Source organism: Sardina pilchardus, chromosome 3, assembly GCF_963854185.1.
Source record: "Sardina pilchardus chromosome 3, fSarPil1.1, whole genome shotgun sequence".
NCBI lineage: Eukaryota > Metazoa > Chordata > Actinopteri > Clupeiformes > Clupeidae > Sardina > Sardina pilchardus.
The window spans coordinates 12,194,629-12,213,640 of record NC_084996.1 but is presented as its reverse complement, the minus strand read 5'-3'; the positions used below and the strand labels follow the sequence as shown (position 1 = coordinate 12,213,640).

Genomic DNA, 19,012 nt, shown 5'->3' with positions numbered 1-19,012 from the left:
AATCTCTTGTGAAAAAAAATAACTGAGACAGTTTAGGCCTATCAGATTAGCAGTTGCAATAACAATGTACAGCAATAGTAATAACCATGTTGTCAAGGTTTTTAATGTCCGTCTGTGTTTCAGTTCTGTAACGCTTCAGATTTTCCATTTTTTTTAGGCGGGTGCTGAGTACAGGTCGTCATAGCAACACATACGCATACAAGCAAAACACAAAGAAACTTGGGATTTCCTTCCCAAAGCAGAGAGAGGTGTTCCCCCTCGTCGAGTAAGAGGGAAACCCTCAACTATGTGACTCTTCAGAGTGGCCCCTAGATTTTCCACATTTTTTCAGACGGGTGCTTAGTACAGGTTGTCATAACAAAACATACACATACGAGCAAACCACATAACCTAGGATTTCTTTCCCAATACACAGCAGGGTGTACCCCTGGTAGAGCAAGAGGAAAACACTCAATTATCTGACCGCACAATTTAACTGGAATGACAAACTCTTTCCGTCACAATCCTCATAATATTTACGCTGTATGCTGGCAAGGGGGACAACAGAGAGGGAAAAGCAAACAGAGATACTGAGTCATACATGGTCCTCAGTGTTATGACAAATGTTACTGCTTGTACACATTAAGTCAACTTTCTATGATTGTATGTATGGGGTTAGGGTTGGTATTGCCTGCAACCTCACAATATGACACACAGAATGATACAGAGGCAATGATATGATACGTATCACAACACAAAATTCAGTCAAACAGCTATTCCATAAAGCAGTGAAGGCAAAGCCTTAACAATTACACAACTTTGCCTACTTAAAAAACAGGCCTAAGCACTATCTGCATTGATAAATAGCAGCAAGGCAACAATATTGGTGTTGAATTGATTTCTTTTAATTGGTGGGTACTAGATTATAGGTGTTGAACGAAGCTGATTATTTATTCTGTTGTGAAACATTGTTGCAACAACACTGACAACAGGCCAAACAAAGTTTCCTCTTCAACAAATATTATAAAGGAATACTGTTGAACATTCCACGGATGTATGAGGAGGGACTCATTTAAAAGCTCTTCCCAGACTGAAGAAACAACGACTGGTCTTAAAGTTGGTTGGTGTTAATATGCTTTTGTATCATGATCAACTGTTGTGTAGGAGACATTGCCTAATAAAATGCTAACACTTTTGCCACGTCACACATGTCAACCTGTCTGCCTTGTATATGTTAAATACTCTACTGCATGCATCCACATTGCAGCATGCTATATTTAAAGGCACAGTACTGTAGCATTCCCCCTGCTGTCCATCTGTGTTTGCCCAAAAACTCCTCTGATTGTGCACAATCCTCTGTAAATGGAGAGTAAACAAAGTGGCTCGGATAAGGTCATGCAGTAAGACTATGCTCATAAATGTGAATGCTGAGGGTTGACATGGGCAATACAAGTTAACTGAGTTAAAATATGTTTATGATATGAATGGCAGGAAAACAAAATCTCCAGATCAGACACATCTATGTCCACAAATTTAATTGATTAAATCATGCATTAAAGGCATATAGTCCCAAAGAACTGTTGATTTTTGATCGATTTTGTTAAATATAACCTACAGTCTATCATTGTCAAGTTGATTACCTGAAATATCTTCACCTTGAGAGTGCAATGTGTCTCTTTCAATGTTAAGGATTAATAGGCTCATGCTTTATCAAAGTGTGACATCTAGCCTACTAGGCATGTTATTGACAATTTGAGAAACATTACCGCCATCTTTGAACCTGAAGCATGATCCTGGGATGTTTTATTTGTAGCCTATGAAACTAAAGTGACATCTGCTGGCAGTAGGTATTTTGAAATAACTATTTCCGCTCTCTGTCTGTAGGGGGCAGCAGATGACCGCATTTTTGCTGTTATTATCTTTACCCTCAGCTCACGCCGTTCTGTATATCAATCATAATTTAAAAATTAGGCTACAGGTCCTATTTCCAATTGTTATATGCCTATGTGATAATCTGGACTACTATACTCTTCACCATTTATGTAGGCATAGACCAGGGAGACAGTGTCTGCAGGCGCTTGACTGATGTTGTTTATTCTTTTTTTGTTAATCTCATGGAAATTATTTCAAATCAAGTAAGTAATGGCCTTATAAACTACATCCACTGCAATTTGCGAAAAAGACCAAAATAATTGTAACGAACGTGAATTGTATCCGTCTGCAGGAAGGCTTGGCTTCCAAATCCACGCAACCACCATCCTGCCCTGTAGACCAATGGACATGCAGATAGATCCCAACGTTTTCTAAATGTCCCTCGGAATAATTGATTGATCCTAAGGGAATTTTAAGAAAAGTGTCTGGCTTTCATTGATAATGCTGCTGGATCATACAGAAGTTTAATACCGGGATTGTATTGGCCTATCCGTAGGCTAGCCTACCTGCTTTCGTTTGTAGATTCTGTCAAGGAGGAGCCAAATCATAGTAGGTTTGGCATTAACACTGCCTTCGTCACAGTTATTGAAACCTTCCTTCTAAAACAGCAAATACTTGTTAACACTCCGCATTAATTTGACCGGTGTTAGGTAAATTAGGAGGATTTTTTCCAAGTGTGTAACTTTTATTTAGCCAAATGCATTTTCCCTGTGTCTCTGGATAAAAGGATGTAACAAGTGAACAATGCGCGAGCCTGTTTGTCTGAGTGACATATGAAAGGACCCGGCTGCACGTGCGGGGGCGCGCACGTCGCTGTCAGAGTTCCTTCCAGCAGGAAATACAGACGGCCAGTGGATGTGTCAAATCGCTTCACCATCCTTATGAACCGAACAGACTCATTTGAAAAGATTTGTCCAAGAAAACGCGGGTTGCACGATCAAGGACCTGAACATGGACTAAAGGATAAGCCACCACTGTTTTGTTTTCACCTGCAACGATGCGGAACCCACAAGCAAGCTTGTTAGCTAAAGTAGCAAACCACCCTGCCTGTTAGCTAACACTGCTATAGGTAGCTAGCCAGCAAACAAGCTAATCAAATTCGTGGTCGTGGACATTTGTTTTGTTCAACTCATCTTTTCAACTCCGGCAAGTCCAATAAGTAATTCTCACTGGATGTTATTTGTCCATTTTGATTTCATTGGTTCGTTTCGATTCACATAACGGAAGAAGCAATTCTTGAACCGGAGCTGTGGGGGGGCCGCGGACAAGACCCCCCTGGGCGTCCAGGCGGACTCAGCAAGCAGCCACGCGGGACGTGGGTGAGTTGATGGGAGGAGAGAGTCACATCAAGGTCGCTGATTGTTTTCGGGGCCTGTTATCGGAAGAGTGAGCTGGTCGAGCCCAATACGTTAGCTGACCAGCGAGTTTGTGGGTGATCTCATTTTTGCGTTTTGAATTGGGAAGTTGTGTGGGTACAAGTTAGGCCGCAAAGAAGGATATGAAACCAGTTAGCAAGTCCGATTACTAAGAATAACCAGTGTTAATGAAAAGTTGCAAAACGCCCATCCAGCTTAATAGTTGACAATGTTCACGTTGACTTTTTCATGTGTTAAATTCTTTGAAGCGACCCCATGTTAGCATTCCGCCGTGAAGGTCCTATTTGAATAACAAGCTAGCCGGTTAGCTGTACAGTAGCAAGCTCTCACAAGCTAGTAAAGAACTTTGTAACCATTGGGAGACAGTAAATTAACTTCTCTTTATCTGAAAGGATATTGACATATGACCTGTTGGTTGGTGTAGACGTCCAATTAACCCGTTTTTTAGAATATATACATACGTTTGGTTTATTAATTTGTTTTGGTTGTGGTGAATGTAGTGTTTCCCAGATACTGTTAGCGTGAGTATTCTACATCTGTGGCATAATGATAAGGTAGATGCAACACCATGAGCGTTGTACCTCAGTTTTTCTAATTAAGACATAAATAGACAAGTCATGAACTCTCGCCACATTCACGATAGCCTGTTTTGCATACATCAGCGTAGTGCTTACCGCATGTTTGGGTGGAGTCTGATAACAAGTGTATCGAAATGCAGCCGGTGTTCCTTTTGTTTGATCAAAATGTGCTTAATGGCATCGCTACTTTAGAAAATGTTGTTTACTATTCTGTAGGTAAACGTAATTTATTTATAATTTATATTAATATATATAATTTATTCACTTATATTTAAGCAAAATTACTAGAACATGTGTTGCATGGATGTGTTTCACACATTTTGTCATTGTGATGGACACACCCCTTGAAAGTAATTTGCTTTTGAAGTAAATATCGCTTCTCATATCAGTAGGTGTTTCCCAACTGGTGTCATTTGCTGTCGGTTATAAAGTACTATACATGGATGCAGATGGCACGATCAGTGGTGCCAAGCATTTCATCATTAGTGCTCACCTTATCACCCATCCTGGTGATTGGTCAGGTTTCGCCCATGGCATGGGAAATGATTTGCTGTGGTTTCATGCCTTTTGCACCTTCCCCATGCACACCTTTCTATGTACAATTGAATTTCTTCCTATGCTAGTGATGCATAACATCCACCTTGTTACGCTCTAGCATTTACTCTCTATATCGTATCTATTGACGTGTTACCAGTGCTACTGTAAGAGAACTACAAGCCTTTTTCAGAAGTTGCCGATGTCTTTGGTTCTGTGTGGCAGACCTTTCTGCATAATATCCCTTGTTTGTGTTCAAGTATGGTCACACATCAGCAGCAGTAGCAGAAGGTGAGAGCTCACATTCACTTCTGTGAGAAGTGCAGCCATATCAATTCCCCTTCATGAGTTGCTCTGCTGCAGCAGTCTATGGTGGAATCACTGGCACAGAGCGACCCTTGAATTAGGCTATTTGTTGGTTCTGATGGCTCACATTATGCATGCTGAGGACAATCTTGAGGTGAGGTGCTTGCACGAGGGAGTGTCCATACACGACAGAAAAACTTGCGTCGTGTATGGACACTCCCTCGTGAAACTATTGTTTTTGAGTGAGGCCAACATGCACAAAGAATTCTTGCTTCCTCACTAACATTTCATGTCTGCCCACGCAATATGTGATTGGCCAAGACTACATCATCCTGGTTCAGTTCACTTTTATTCTCAATCTGAAGTATTTAACAGAAGCCATAAAGAAGACCCGGACCCTCGTTTGAGTTTATGACCGTGTCTGAACTGTTCTTTTGGAGTTTACAGATATACTCCTACCACTCAGCACATACCACGCACGCAGTGTGAACTTAAGTAATCTGCTCCAGGCACAGTACACGTGGGCCTGAGAATGAACTGTGCACACGTCATGTAACACAAATAAACACTCTAGTTGTGCTTTTTTCCAGCCCACAATTTTCATCTATAACTGTACCCATGCTGTGGTTTTGTGCTTGTGCTTGTTTGCGACCTCGCGCGACTCTAGACCTCCGAGAACTAAACCAAGCAAACACCTCTCGCTGCTCTCTGCGCCCTGACCTCACGCGACTCAAGACGGAGAACTAAACCAAGCAAACGACTCCTCACGGCTCGGACGATCTTGTGACTCCACCTGATGGGGCGGCTGTCATCAGAGAGGCCAGACTGTAAATGTATGTTGCTTGTAGGGGCCCTTTTTTAACAAGCAGCCATTAAGATCTAGGCCCTAGAGGTTGTCTGTGATGGGCATGTGGTCGTATGGACACGTGTGCATCTCTAATGAGTGTTGCACTCTTGACCCCAGCCCCATTCCACTGGTGATGGTGTATTCAGATCCACAATCAAAAATGAGTGTGAATTCATGATAATGTCGCTGCGGTTTGTGCTTGACCGTTGGAACATCTACTGACAAAAAAGCCAAAGTTAAAAGTCAGAGAGCTCTGAGCCGTAAGCTTGTCATGTTCAGCTCTCCCGAGTGTTCTGCTGCATTTTTCGTGTCTGTTCCTTGGTCAGTTCTGTTCCCTGTGCATGGCCGCACAGTGTTGGCTAGGTGACAGGCAGGAGTGTTGGCACAGACATTTTGAATCCTCTAGCAGGGTCCATCCAGCTCATCCTCCTTCCAACCCCCACCCCACCCCACACACACACACACACACACACACCCTGCCCTGTTCCCTGGACAGCAGGTCTGTGGCTGGAGAATGCTGTGTCAGACATGAATTAAACTCCACTGCTTTATCTGCTGGTTTCAGACTACACCCCTACCCTCACCCCCCAGCTAGATGTAAGGCCTTCATGTAGGCCCCTAGAGCACTGTGGCGTGAACAATTAGCTGTATTTGAGTTGTTATTCTACTGGCTCTAGAGATGTGCCTGAAGAGCACCATCCAGTTGTCTGAAAGAGCAGTAAAAGGGGAGGGCGCCCCGAAGCATGCTCCCACATAGTTTTTTTTTCCATAACATAAAAATAGCAAGTTACTTCTTTATTTTTTTGTTTCGCCGGCTGTATTGTGATAAAAAAGGAAGTGGCTGTGGTCACAGCTGTAAATCAGGCACCATAAAAAAAGTGCGTGCGTGTGTGCGTGGGAGACTGAGACACGGGTGGTTCAGCGCTGGTACTAGCAGGGTCTTGCTTGGGTATTATAGCATCTGATCAGAGCCGGGTGAACTTGTGTGTCATCGTGTGATGAATCTCAGTATCCAATATTGGTTATGGACTAGAGGAACTGGGCTTAGGGATACCCGACACTAGAGAATCAATGAGAGAGCATACTGGCCTTTTCTCATTGTAATAATATGTATCTGTGGTATATCCCCAAGCTGTTTGCTAAAGAGCACTGAAAGTAAATGGAATTTGATCAAGCTTTACACAGTTATATGTACAGACCACAGTCCATTTAGGATTTAAATGAATTAGCAGCACTGTAGAATGTAAATCACATTGTACATTCTGGTACAGTGCAGTAAATGGAATCATTTATGTGTAAAGTTGTGCATGGTCCTTAACGTATGTAATGAATTAAAAAAAAAAAGGAAGTACAACTATATTGAGAGAAGTGGTTCTATAATGCGTGCATTTGTGGAATGCAGTGAAGTCCTCTTCCCTCCTTCACTAACTTCTCTCTCTCTCTCTCTCTCTCTCTTCCCCCTTCGGCTCAGACAGTGCCAGCAGTGAGGAGCAGCCATGGCTGAGATCTCCGCCCTCACTCCTTCTCCTCCAGGCATGGGCGACCCCTCCCTCCCTCCTGCCCCCTCCTCTCCCCGCGCCCTGCCCAGCCTGCCCCCCTCAGAGTCCCCAAAACAGGCCCTCATTCCCAAGTCCGCCTTGTACGGTGACCGCACCACGATGGGAACCCCGACTTCCCCGAGCGCAGAGTTTCCCACGCGTTCACCGCGGGCGTCCTTGTCGGTGGCTGTAAGCGTCCCTGAAATAGCGCCGCTCTCTGTCCCCGCTGAGACGGCTGTCCCCCAGCCTGCGGAAGGCGCCGTGCCCCCCAGTGAAGAGAGTCGCGGGCCGGACAGCGCGGAGCAGACGGGCAGCCCCGAGGTCCCGGGCGTGGCAGGGGGGGCGTCAGCGGACCCGGGGCAGGAGCCACAGCAGAAGGAGACCGCTCCCTCCCCCGACGGTAATCCCAGCCCTAATCTCTACCCCAGTGTCCACATCAACCCCGCGAGTGCTAATCCCGCTCCGGGGGACAGCCAGCCCCCCTCCGAGCCCACTGCTCAGACCCCCCCTGAGGTGGCAGCAGTGGCCCCCTCCAGCACCCCTGCTCCTCCTCCTCCTCCCTCCTCCTCCCCCAAAGACTCTGACTCCACCCAAAGTCAGACCAGCGCCTCTGCACCGACAGCAGGAGCACAAGCAGCAGCAGCAGCAGCAGCACCAGGTGCTCCCTCACAGGCGACGCCCCCCCCACCACCTCCGCAAAATGCCAAGCCAAGGGACGCCGACGCCACCGCCCCCTCAAACCCGTACCCCGCCCCCGCCCCCTCAAACCCGTACCCCGCCCCTGAGCCCAAACCGGCCTCTCCCGCCACACTGGGTGCCTCCAAACGGGCCCTGGAGCCCCCGGGCACCCCGACCTGGTCGGAGCCCCCCGCCCTGGTGGTCCAGGAGTCGGCCCCCACGCTGCCCCTGCCGTCGTCGAGGCCGGCGCCGGACACGCTGAGCTACCTGGAGTCGGCCAGCCTGATGTCGGGCACGCTGGAGTCGCTGTCGGGGCTGGGCGAGGACGGCAGCTCGGTGGGCTCCGACTCGGAGATCAACGGCCTGGTCATGCGCCGCACCGACAAGTACGGCTTCCTGGGCGGCGCTCAGCACTGCGAGGCCAGGTGGGTAGAGCACCGACACGCAGGTGCACACACGAGCACGCACGCTTCACACAGGCAGATGTACACACACACACACACACACACACACACACACACACACACACACACACACACACACACACACACTTACACACTTTTAGAAACATTCACAGAAATCCACACGTAACACAATCCAGACACACTTAATCCAGACATACTTAATCCAGCAACAACAAGTATTTAGTGGTGACATTTTCTAATGTGGCTTGTTAAAACCCCTTTAATGTCATCCAAGGTTAAATGGCAGTGTCTGATATCAGAGTCCTTATTTACATCGTAGCAGGACACTTGCTTTAGCATGTAAGGAAGTGAGCGCCAGCTTAGATTCTGTGGCAGTTACATAATGTGTCAATGAAAGTCCTCACACATTGGTCATTACTCTGCCATCAGTGAATGTGCATGCTGAGCAAGCCTTGGCTCATGAGTGAGGACAGTCTCCAGCAGTGGTGGTGTTCGGTGTCTGCCAGGAAAGACAGTGTTTTTGTGTTTCTGTCCAAACTATAATGTTTGGATGAGCTTGAGCTCAGTGCATATAGTGCATATGGTTTGTGTTCAATCAGTAGAGCCATACTCCAACCCGCTTTGACTAGGCTGTCTTGATATAAAGCCGGTGGGTGCATCAGCATCTCCCAGTGTTTTGATCCAAATCTCTGTGTGATACTGCCTGTAGAGCCTCTTTCTCAATCCCACTCCACCCCCCCCCCCCCCCCCCCCTCTTGCCCACATGCTTCCTGTGTCTATGACGTTTGTTATTAGTGCTATCAGCAAGATCACTGCTGTGCTGATCAACATGTCCTCCCTCCCTGTGGTCAATAATACACCACTTAGCTTTGGGCACTTGACCAATTCTCTTGGATTATATTCTCTCTCTCTCTCTCTATCTCTCTATCTCTCTCTTTTTGGGTTGATCTGTCTCTCTCTCTCTCTTTCTTTCTCTCGCCTCTACATGACATGCATATTCTTACGTTCTTAAACAATTGAGTATGTATCTTTGTACACACACGCTCACTTATATAAATACATACATGCACATGCATGGGTATTGTGTTTCCATCTCCCCCTCTGACCCCCCCCCCCAGTCCTGCTGTATTGGCCTGAGTCTGTCTGTGTCCTTCATCTCTCCTTGTGACTCAGTTAGTGCTGAGGCTGCCTCTGACTCGCTATTTGAAGGCTGGCGCCTCTCTCTCTCTCTCTCTCTCTCTCTCTCTCTCTCTCTCTCTCTCTCTCCCCCTCTCTCTCTCTGTTCTTCCTCATATCTCTCGCAGTCGTTCTGTTTCCCCCCCATTACACACGCCCAACTCACTCCTTTCTCTCTCTCTCTCTCTCTCTCTCTTTCCTCCCCTCGCCATGTTATCTGTGATTAGCACCTCTATCTGGTTCTGCTGTCTGTTTTTGGTGGTGCTCACTTGTGGGAATGACTGAAATGAGTCATTTTGCTGACCCTTCAAGTGTTTTGTGTTCCTGCTCCATAAATGGACATTTGAGTCTGTAAGAGTATATGTGTGTGTGTGTGTGTGTGTGTGTGTGTGCGCGCTATGGTATGACTGCACACACCGTATATTTCCCATTGTCAACCCATCATAATGATGTAATTTTGGAATTGTGTTTTTATTTGTGTTTGTGTGCATGTCATGATTAGTTCTCATCTGGGCAGAGTATGTGTGTTTGTATGCGTGCGTGTGTGTGCGCTTAGGTGTGTACGCATGTGTGTGTGTGTGTGTGCGTGCGTGCGTGTGTGTGTGTGTGCTTAGGTGTGTACGCATGTGTGTGTGTGTGTTGTTGTTTTTACCTCTTCCCTTCTCTGTTTGAATAAACGTGAAGTCAGCCTTGTGCTTGTGTTCGTCAGGCGCTGAGAGTGGCACATTGCTGTGGTCACCACCGGTCTGCACTGACTGTCAGATGAATGTGTAGTCACTCAGGCTGTAACCATGGGCCTCTCTCCCTCCCTCCCTCCCCCTTTCTTTCTTTCTTTCTTTCTCTCTTTCGTTCTTCCTTTCTTTCTTTCTTTCTGTCTTCCTTTCTTCCTTTCCCTCCCTCCCTCGCTCTTTCTCTCTCTCTCTCTCGCTGACAGTGAGAAGGAGCTGCGAGTGGAGGTGGCGCGGCAGAGGGAGATGAAATGGCTGGACATGTTCAACCACTGGGACAAATGGGTCACTCGGCGCTTCCAGAAGGTCTGTGCTGTGCACCTGATTTATGATGGTGTTTGGGGGGGATTGTGTGTGCTTGCATTTATATATGGAATATCAATTATTTTTGTAGACTGGTCTGAATACCTTAAGAGTGTGTGTGTGTGTGGTGTGTGTGGTGTGTGTGGTGTGTGTGGTGTGTGTGTGGTGTGTGTGGTGTGTGTGTGAGAGACTGCCAGCGTATGTATTTCTGCATGTGTGTGCATTCATACTTTTGTGTGTATGCATGCCTCTGTCTTTTCCTGATTTATAAACCAATTGAATGTGCTGACATTTGTGCCTATCTGTGATTTATGGCCAGAGCTGGTTTGTGTGATTAAGTTTGCTTTCACACTAGAGCTTTTGATGTGGACTGGGGTCCACTTGAATCGTTTAGTGTGTGTGTGTGTGTGTGTGTGTGTGTGTGTGTGTGTGTGTGTGTGTGTGTGTGTGTGTGTGTGTGTGTGTGTGTGTGTGATTAACTTGTGTGTGTTGTTGCAGGTGAAGCTGCGCTGCAGGAAAGGAGTCCCATCCTCACTCAGAGCCAAAGCCTGGCAGCTGCTCTCCAACAGCAAAGAGCTCCTCGACTCCAACCCTGGGAAATTTGATGTACTGAAACACACACACACACACACACACACACACACACACACACACACACACACACACACACACACACACACACACACACACACACAAGAAAAGCACATGAAAAGTGCACCAAAGATACACCTTAATTTGCCCACATCCATCTTGGCACTATTGCAAACAAATTCACCCTGTTGCCCATACCTTATATTGATTAGAATCCCGAAGAGCAAATCTGTACTTAAGCGCAAATTTACTACTTGCGCTTCATTGATAAAAACCACAACAATTGTGGTCTGAATCTGATGTGGAGTAATAAGCATGGCCAGGCCCACAGTGCAGTGTTGCTCTAATCACTTCCTGCTCCGGGAGCAGCTAATTAAATCCTCCTCAGTTATGTATCCAGCCCTCCCCACCAGTCGCCCCTTAAATCTCCTCTAAGCCCAGCCTGCTTGATCGTCCAAAACGTCCACACCTAACTGTCGCCTGGAGCAGCGTACAACCTGCTGCAGCGTCCTTCCAACTCCCACACACACGACACACACACAGGGTCAGGACGTGGCCACACTGTCCTCTCACACCTCCCAGAAAGCTCTGGATTGCTAACGGGGGACCCAGACCGTCTCCCCGAAAAAGGTCCCCGGTGGACCTCATCCCCAAGGCAGCGCGGCAAAGACCTCCCCAGCTCTAATCCTCTTAGCCTGGAGCAGCTAATCCTGCCAGTCTGGGCCCTCTTCCACGGCTTGGCAGGCGACCTGGCCTGGAGCGTGGGCCTTTTAGCGGAGCAGGCGAGATCCACAGTGGCCCTCTGGCCCAGTGTCCAGTGTCCGGTCGCGCTGCGGCGCGTTTGTAGGGCAGAGGTAGAGGGTGACTTGTCACGTATCAGAGAGGATCAATGTGACCCACATATTCTCCCTCTCACAGACAGACATGCACATCTGTTTCTCCCTCGTCCCACTTGCACAACAAACAGCATGCTCTCTTATAGAAGTGCACCATCAGCCAGTTTCCCCATACATGGATTAAGCCATAAAACTTTTTTTTTTTTACCGTTCTATTCTAGTTCTGTTTTAGTTCTATTTTAGTCCATAACTATGCATAGTTTATGTATTGGACACTAACTCTGTGTGAACACCATTCTATAAACACACCTTCCAGTCAGAGGCACAAATAAAAAGTTATTTATTGATCATTATTTCAAGTTTATTTATTGTTTTGTGTCTTCTCACCTGCTGTGCAGGAGCTGGAGAGAGAGCCGGGCGACCCCAAGTGGCTGGACATCATTGAGAAAGACCTGCATCGCCAGTTCCCCTTCCATGAGATGTTTGCTGCGCGCGGAGGACATGGGTAAATATGGGCTTCCCAGCTTTGGCCTGGTTTGCACAGGCTTTGAAGTAGCCCGGCTATCGCCATACTAAGCTGTATACAACCAGTCTGGGGAGTCTGCGCTTTATTTAGCTTTAGTTCAAATGTATGCTTTTGGTCGTTCAACAAGTCAGACCGACGATCCGGGGGCGCCTTTTGGATAAGCTAGTTTGTGATTGGAACCAGATTAGATGTGGACAGGAAGCAGGAGAGATAGATGTGCTGGTTTCCAGCCTGAGCTGCGGGGCGAAATCCAAATTGCCTGCAGATCAGGCAGAGTTTACCCAGCCTAGCTTTGTAGGACTTTAATGTCTAATTTGGTCATTTATTTAAGTCTGTCAGTAAAATTATTGCTAGACGGTTTCTAGCCATGGTTGTTCTCACTGTTCTAAACTTTCAATGCTTTGTATTAAATCATGTTTTCTATTAGTTTATTAGTTACTGAAAAGCCTGTTTAAACACGCTGTGGACTCTGTAAACTCAGCAAATGCTGAACTTTACAACGGTCATATAACTTTATCTTGTTCAGCCTTTTGGTTCCTTATGTTTTGTTCTGTGGCTCTCTCCCCTGCAGGCAGCAGGACCTGTACCGGATCCTGAAGGCGTACACCGTGTACCGGCCGGACGAGGGCTACTGCCAGGCCCAGGCCCCGGTGGCGGCCGTGCTGCTCATGCACATGCCCGCTGAGGTGAGCAGAGAGTAGAGGAGACGTGTGTCTGTGGGTGCCTCTCATGCAGCGTTTATACGTCCTCCCTCGCTCCTCGATGCCTCGATCCTCACTGATCTACATAAAGAATGATGGGGGGGAAACAATGGGATAGTCTATCCAGTGTTAGTTATAGATCAGTGGGAACGCCCCTCGAGGATCGAGCATCGAGGATCGAGGAGGCATGTTGAGAGGCACCCTATGTGTCCGTGTCTGTGTCTGTGTGTGCGCGTTCGTGCGTGGATGTGTGGCTGAGTGTTGCAATGCAGACAGAACACCCACTCACGCACACAAAAAAACCCCCACAAGTTCTAACAATAAACTTTCATGGGAAACATGTTCTCTTTGGTGTCTAACCGGTGTATGACTTTGTGTTTTGACAGCAAGCCTTCTGGTGTCTGGTACAGATTTGTGAGAGATACCTGCCAGGGTACTACAGCGCAGGACTGGTGAGTGTCTGCAATGACAACCCTTCAACAGTCTCCCTTTCCCTACATTATATATGCTAATGTGCTCAAGCTGACATCTCTCCCTTTGATCTCTTTCTTTCTTTCTCTCTCTCTCTCTCTCTCTCTCTCTCTCTCTCTCTCTCTCTCTCTCTCTATGTCTCCCTCGCTCCATCTGTCCATCAGGAAGCGATTCAGCTGGACGGCGAGATCTTCTTCTCTCTGCTGCGGCGCGTGTGCCCAATGGCGTACCGGCACCTGAAGAAGTTCAAGATCGACCCCATCCTCTACATGACCGAGTGGTTCATGTGCGTCTTCTCCCGCACGCTGCCCTGGTCCTGTGTGCTGCGCGTCTGGGACATGTTCTTCTGCGAGGGTTAGGAACATACACACACACACACACACACACACACACACACACACACACATGTACGTGCGCACACACACACACACGTACATATCGAGGGCTGAGAACTAAAGGGGCGTAAGTGACATATTGGTCAAAATTGAGTTATATATATCACCTGAAAGCTCTTGATGAGCTCTTTCTAGCTGACAAAATTATAGAAGTAAAATATTTATAAATATAAAGTTATTGAACAAAAACCAAAGGTCTTTAACTGTGAACATATAGTAGCAGTTAGATTTGTTTTGGCTCTCCTGTAAAGGTGGTGAAATGTCACTTACGCCCCTTTGGTTCTCAGCCCTCGATATATTCACACTCACAACTTGTGTGACATACAAATTAAATAAATACATACATACAGTAGGTTTTGAGGGCATATAGTGTGGGTGTATCAATGGGTGGATGCCGAGCTGATTGGAAATGTCGTAGGTAAAGTGAATGTGTCTAATAATCTTTGTGTGTGTGTGTGTGTGTCAGGGGTGAAGGTGGTGTTCCGTGTGGGCCTAGTGCTGCTGAAGCAGATGCTGGGCTCGGTGGATAAGCTGCGGGAGCTGCAGGGCATGTACGAGACCATGGAGCGCCTGCGCAACATCCCCCCCGAGTCCATCAAGGAGGACCTGCTCATACAGGAGGTGGGTATGAGGCCTCTGGCAGGCTACGCATTCACTCTCACACACTCACTCACTCACTCACACTGTCCCTTACTCTCACACACTCACTCACTCTCACTGTCCCTTACTCTCACACACTCACTCACTCACACTGTCCCTTACTCACACTCACTCACTCACTCAACCACCCACCCACCCACCCACACTGAGCCACTCACCCACTCACTCACACACACACAATCTCACTCACTCACTCACACACACACACACACACACACACACACACACACCCTCACTCAAGGCCTGAGCCCACTGGCTACGATGTCTGGTGAAGCATCATGAAGTGCATCCATGTATGCAAGGGACTGAACCAATGGACTGTGATCATTTAGAGCATACCAAGGCATATTTATTCATATTTATTACCTAACTACAGTAGGCCTATGTGCTGGTGGACACTAGTTAGTTTGGTTTCCTAGCAACGGTTGTGAAAGAAAGAAGTCATAGTTGTAACCACTAAAGCCGCACAAGTTGGCTAAAATTGTTGAAGACCGTACAAACACATGGATTTAAAACCGAGCCAACAAAAACAAACCGTTTCTATGAACCTGGCATTCAAAAAATAGGCCCATCTAGTTGTAAACACTGGTGTCAACACACATCAACACAGATGGTTGTTGCCCCGCAAAAAGGAAGAACAAAGTTTTCAACTCTATTGATGCGTGTCAGTCTCTGCTAGTGGGTGTTGCCCTGTGAGAAGGAACTGAGTTCTAAACGGCAGTGTGTGTGTGTGTGTGTGTGTGTGTGTGTGTGTGTGTGTGTGTGTGTGTGTGTGTGTGTGTGTGTGTGTGTGTGTGTGTGTGTGTGTGTGTGTGTGTGTGTGTGTGTGTGTGTGTGTGTGTGTGTGTGTGTGTGTGTGTGTGAGGCTGTAGTCAGTGGACGAAGTGTCCTATATGAGGAAGGCTCGTGAAGGGGGCACCTCCCTTAGCACTGTTAGGGTTGGTGTGGCCAGTCTGCTCATGTGCGACTCACGCTGCTATTGAGAAAGCCCTCCACCCTCCACACTCCCCCCCCGGCCCTACGCCCTACGCAGACAGCACAAGATAGATCACACCAGATCACACCAGGCTCATGGAGGCATGACTCATGTCTAGACCAGCATACTTCCCATATGCACTTTCCATTGTGCTGTTAGAACACCAAGTACACTTTAGCAGTCTTTCATATATTTTCTTGAAGAAGGTTTTTTTTCAGGTTTTTTTCATGTCTCGAACGTGTGGATTTCGCTGTGTCCCTACCTCAGAATCAGAATCAGCTTTATTGGCCAGGTTTGCGTAAACAAACAAGGAATTTGACTCCGGCTAATCTTTGCGCTCAAGTACCTGTGTGTATTGTTAATAGTATATTGTGTGTGTGTGTGTGTGTGTGTGCAGGTGATCACCCTGCCGGTGACGGAGGCTCTGATCGAGCGCGAGTGCAGCATCCAGGTGCGTAAGTGGCGCGAGTCCCGTGGCGAGCTCACGCACCAGCCGGCCCGCCGCCTCCACGGCACCCGCGCCATCTACGACCAGAAGCGCCGCGCCGCCTCCATCAGCTCCGGCGGCAGCCTGTCCTTCCTGGGCGTGGGCGTGCCCCCGCCGGGCCCCCTGCGCGCCTCCTCCAGCCTGCTGTCGCTCCCGGGCTTCCGCCGCTCCAGGAACCCCTTCCAGTCGCAGCCCAAGAAGGGCTCGCTGTCGGGGCCCTCGGCGGGGGGCTCGGACACCGTGTCCCTCCACGAGTTCAACACGGGCGGCGGCGGCGGCTCGCCGTCCCACCACGCGCAGCACGGAGGCGGCGGCGGCGGGCGGCCGCAGGGCAAGCACGGCCCGAGCCCGCTGCTGGCGAGCGCCCAGGCCCAGCCGGTGGCGTTGTCCCAGGTGCCCGCGGAGCACCAGCACCTGGCCACGCTGCCGCCGTCGGGCCAGAGCCAGCAGGGGACGCCCTCGCGCGCGCTCGCCCCCTCGCCCAAGGTGGTGGCGGAGCAGGTGACGGCCACCCTCCCCTCGCCCACCGCCAACAACGCCCCTCTGCCCCCGGCGAGCGGAGGAGGCGGCGGCAGTGGAGTGGCCTCCGGAGGTGGAGAGGAGGACGGCAGGAAGAAGAAGAAGAGCAAGGAGGAGAAGAAGCGAGAGAAGGAGGAAGAGAAGCAGAGGGCCCGCGAGAGGAAGGAGAAGGAGAAGTCCGACAAGGAGCGGCAGCGGAAGGAGCGCGAGCGGGCGGAGAAGGAGAGGAAGAAAGGCGGCAAAAAGAAGGACAAGGCGGGCAGCGCAGGGGCCGAGGCGGAGGAGAAGAATGGAGCGGCGGCAGCGCGAGATTTGGCCTAGTTCCTGCCCCCCCCCCCCCCCGACCCCCCCTCCCCTCCCCTCCGCTCAGACGTCCGGCCTGGCCACAGGGCTGAAGCCCCGGAGAAGAGGAATGGGGGGAGGAGGGGGAAAAAAAGAGGACAAGGGAACAAAAGACCCACGGAAGGGTGAAGAAAAGAATGAAAGGAACACGGCTCTCCTGTTGAAACGCATTTCATCTCGTCAAAAGGCATCGCCATCATCAACTGGACCACATTGCCCGGTCACCCCTGGCTATGGTCCACCTATTCACCCCTCCTCTCCCTCCCCCTGCCCCCTCCCCCCTCCCTGTCTCCCCCTCTTTTTTCCCCCTGGTCCAGTGTGTATCTATTTCCCAAACCCATGTTCAGACATCCTGGAAGGAACAGAGTGTTTGTTTGCTCTCATGGTCCTAATCTCATTTCATTGGACTGGTTTCATTTCTGTGGACGCGTGTTTAATTTTCATTTGCCATGTGGTGGTGTTCATGAAGGACTATATGCAAAAGGAATCAAATCGGACTGTGAAGACATGCGCTGAAGCTGAGGAGGTTTACAGTGGTGTATGACATAGGCATGTATATAGGTTGAACTCTACATGGTTTAAGGACCCCCAACGCCCAGTGGGTGGTGTCCAGCCAGAATGCCTGATTTAAAAAAAAAGAAAGAAAAGAAAAAAAGAACATACTGTATAACAAACTTACACCTGGTGATGAATCTATCAGCGGTTGAAGTAGCCCTCAAGCCCTCAAAATATAATTCTGGGTGGTCTGTTGAGTTGTCGGATGTATTTATTCTAGAACTGTAGCTCGTATGTATGTACTGTATGTATGTATGTATGTATGTATGTGTGTGTGTGTGTGTGTGTGTGTGTGTGTGTATGTATGTATGTGTGTGCCTTCGTAGATTAGTATAGTGTAGTCAGGTCTTGTCTAACTAGTCAAACTGCTCCTGTGTGTCTTTATCGGTCTCCCATGTTCCCCCATCACTTACGTTGACCCCCCTTCTTAGTGGAGGTATTAAAGGGGTGGGTTGGTGGAGCAGAGGAGGTTAAGAGAATTTTAACAAGGGAGTTTTGAAGTCGACCCGGTGCATGGTGTTGTCCTGGACTTATGAAATTGTGGGTGTGCTCAGTGTTGTCCTGGCAAGAAAAGAAGAAAAGAGAAAAAAAAAAGAAAAACACCTAGGGAAATAGTCTTTTAACATTTATTTTATTTTTGAAGGAGTATCATTTGAATTATTTTTCTTATAGTCTGTTTTGACTCGACCCATGCTTAGCTTATGTCTCTGTTTACAGGTTATTAACTCAATTGCTTAATTAAAGGGGGGGGTGGGCAAAAAAGATGTTCCTCCTTATCACCTCAGGCTACAGAAGAGAGCAGCTTTTTTTGCCCCCCCCCCCCATAACCCCCTCGCCTCACCAGTCCTTCTCACTTTTTTGACGAGTGAAGATGAGGAAGTGCCACTGATGGGCTCATTGGTCATCATTGCGTGTACGTACGGTCACTCTTAGCCACCACCCCATCCTGTACTGTAATGCCATCATGGTCGAATTCATCTTCATCATCAACGTCATCTTCATCTTTTTGGTTTTGAACTGGAAATTATGGTCAGGTCTCATGAGAATGCAACTGGCTGTTGTTGTTTTTCGAGGAATGTATTGTTGAAAACAGTGTCCCTGTTTGGAGTTGAACTCTCTCTGGATACTGGCTTATCAGGTGATACAGAGGTTGATAAGAGGTTGATATTATTATTTTCTCGTTGTGACGTAAGCAGGAGAGAAAGCATTGTGGTATTTTCCAAGCTTGTTTTCCTGGTGAGGCGTGTCCGAGAAAGATTCAACAGTGTATCTACAGTTTTTATTTTGTAAATAGAAAATGCTATTTATATGGGTGAAGGTTCATAGTACTCTGTGAGAGGCAAGAGGCTCGTCAGAAATGCTTGTCAGTGTTCCAGATAGTGAAGGATTAGTTTTAATTTTTGCACTGAACCCTTGATCGATATTGTTATTATTATTATTATTACATTTTGAATCAGCTGAAGGCCCCCTCACTAACTAACCACTTCTGTATCTAATGCACAGTAGGTTTATTCAGCTGAACCGTTTGAGTCCTTAACCCAGTGTGCGTTAGG

The 19,012-nt window shown here is 48.0% G+C and overlaps 1 protein-coding gene across 3 annotated transcripts; it reads left to right on the top strand.

Annotated features, from left to right (window-relative positions):
- The first annotated feature begins 2,752 nt into the window (after positions 1–2,752).
- On the top strand, positions 2,753–18,059 carry LOC134076694 (TBC1 domain family member 10B-like). 3 transcript variants are annotated; one of them, XM_062531870.1, is made up of 10 exons: positions 2,753–3,230; positions 7,028–8,193; positions 10,304–10,403; positions 10,899–11,006; positions 12,226–12,332; positions 12,925–13,039; positions 13,441–13,506; positions 13,690–13,879; positions 14,387–14,541; positions 15,954–18,059. In XM_062531870.1, exons 2-10 carry the CDS (start codon positions 7,049–7,051, stop codon positions 16,881–16,883), a joined length of 2,916 nt encoding a protein of 971 aa, XP_062387854.1. In that variant the 5' UTR covers positions 2,753–3,230; positions 7,028–7,048; the 3' UTR covers positions 16,884–18,059. The 3 variants fall into 3 exon arrangements, with proteins under 3 accessions (XP_062387854.1, XP_062387853.1, XP_062387855.1); XM_062531869.1 differs by having other exon boundaries at positions 7,024–8,193; XM_062531871.1 differs by lacking the exon at positions 2,753–3,230 and adding an exon at positions 5,466–5,538.
- The last annotated feature ends 953 nt before the right edge of the window (positions 18,060–19,012 follow it).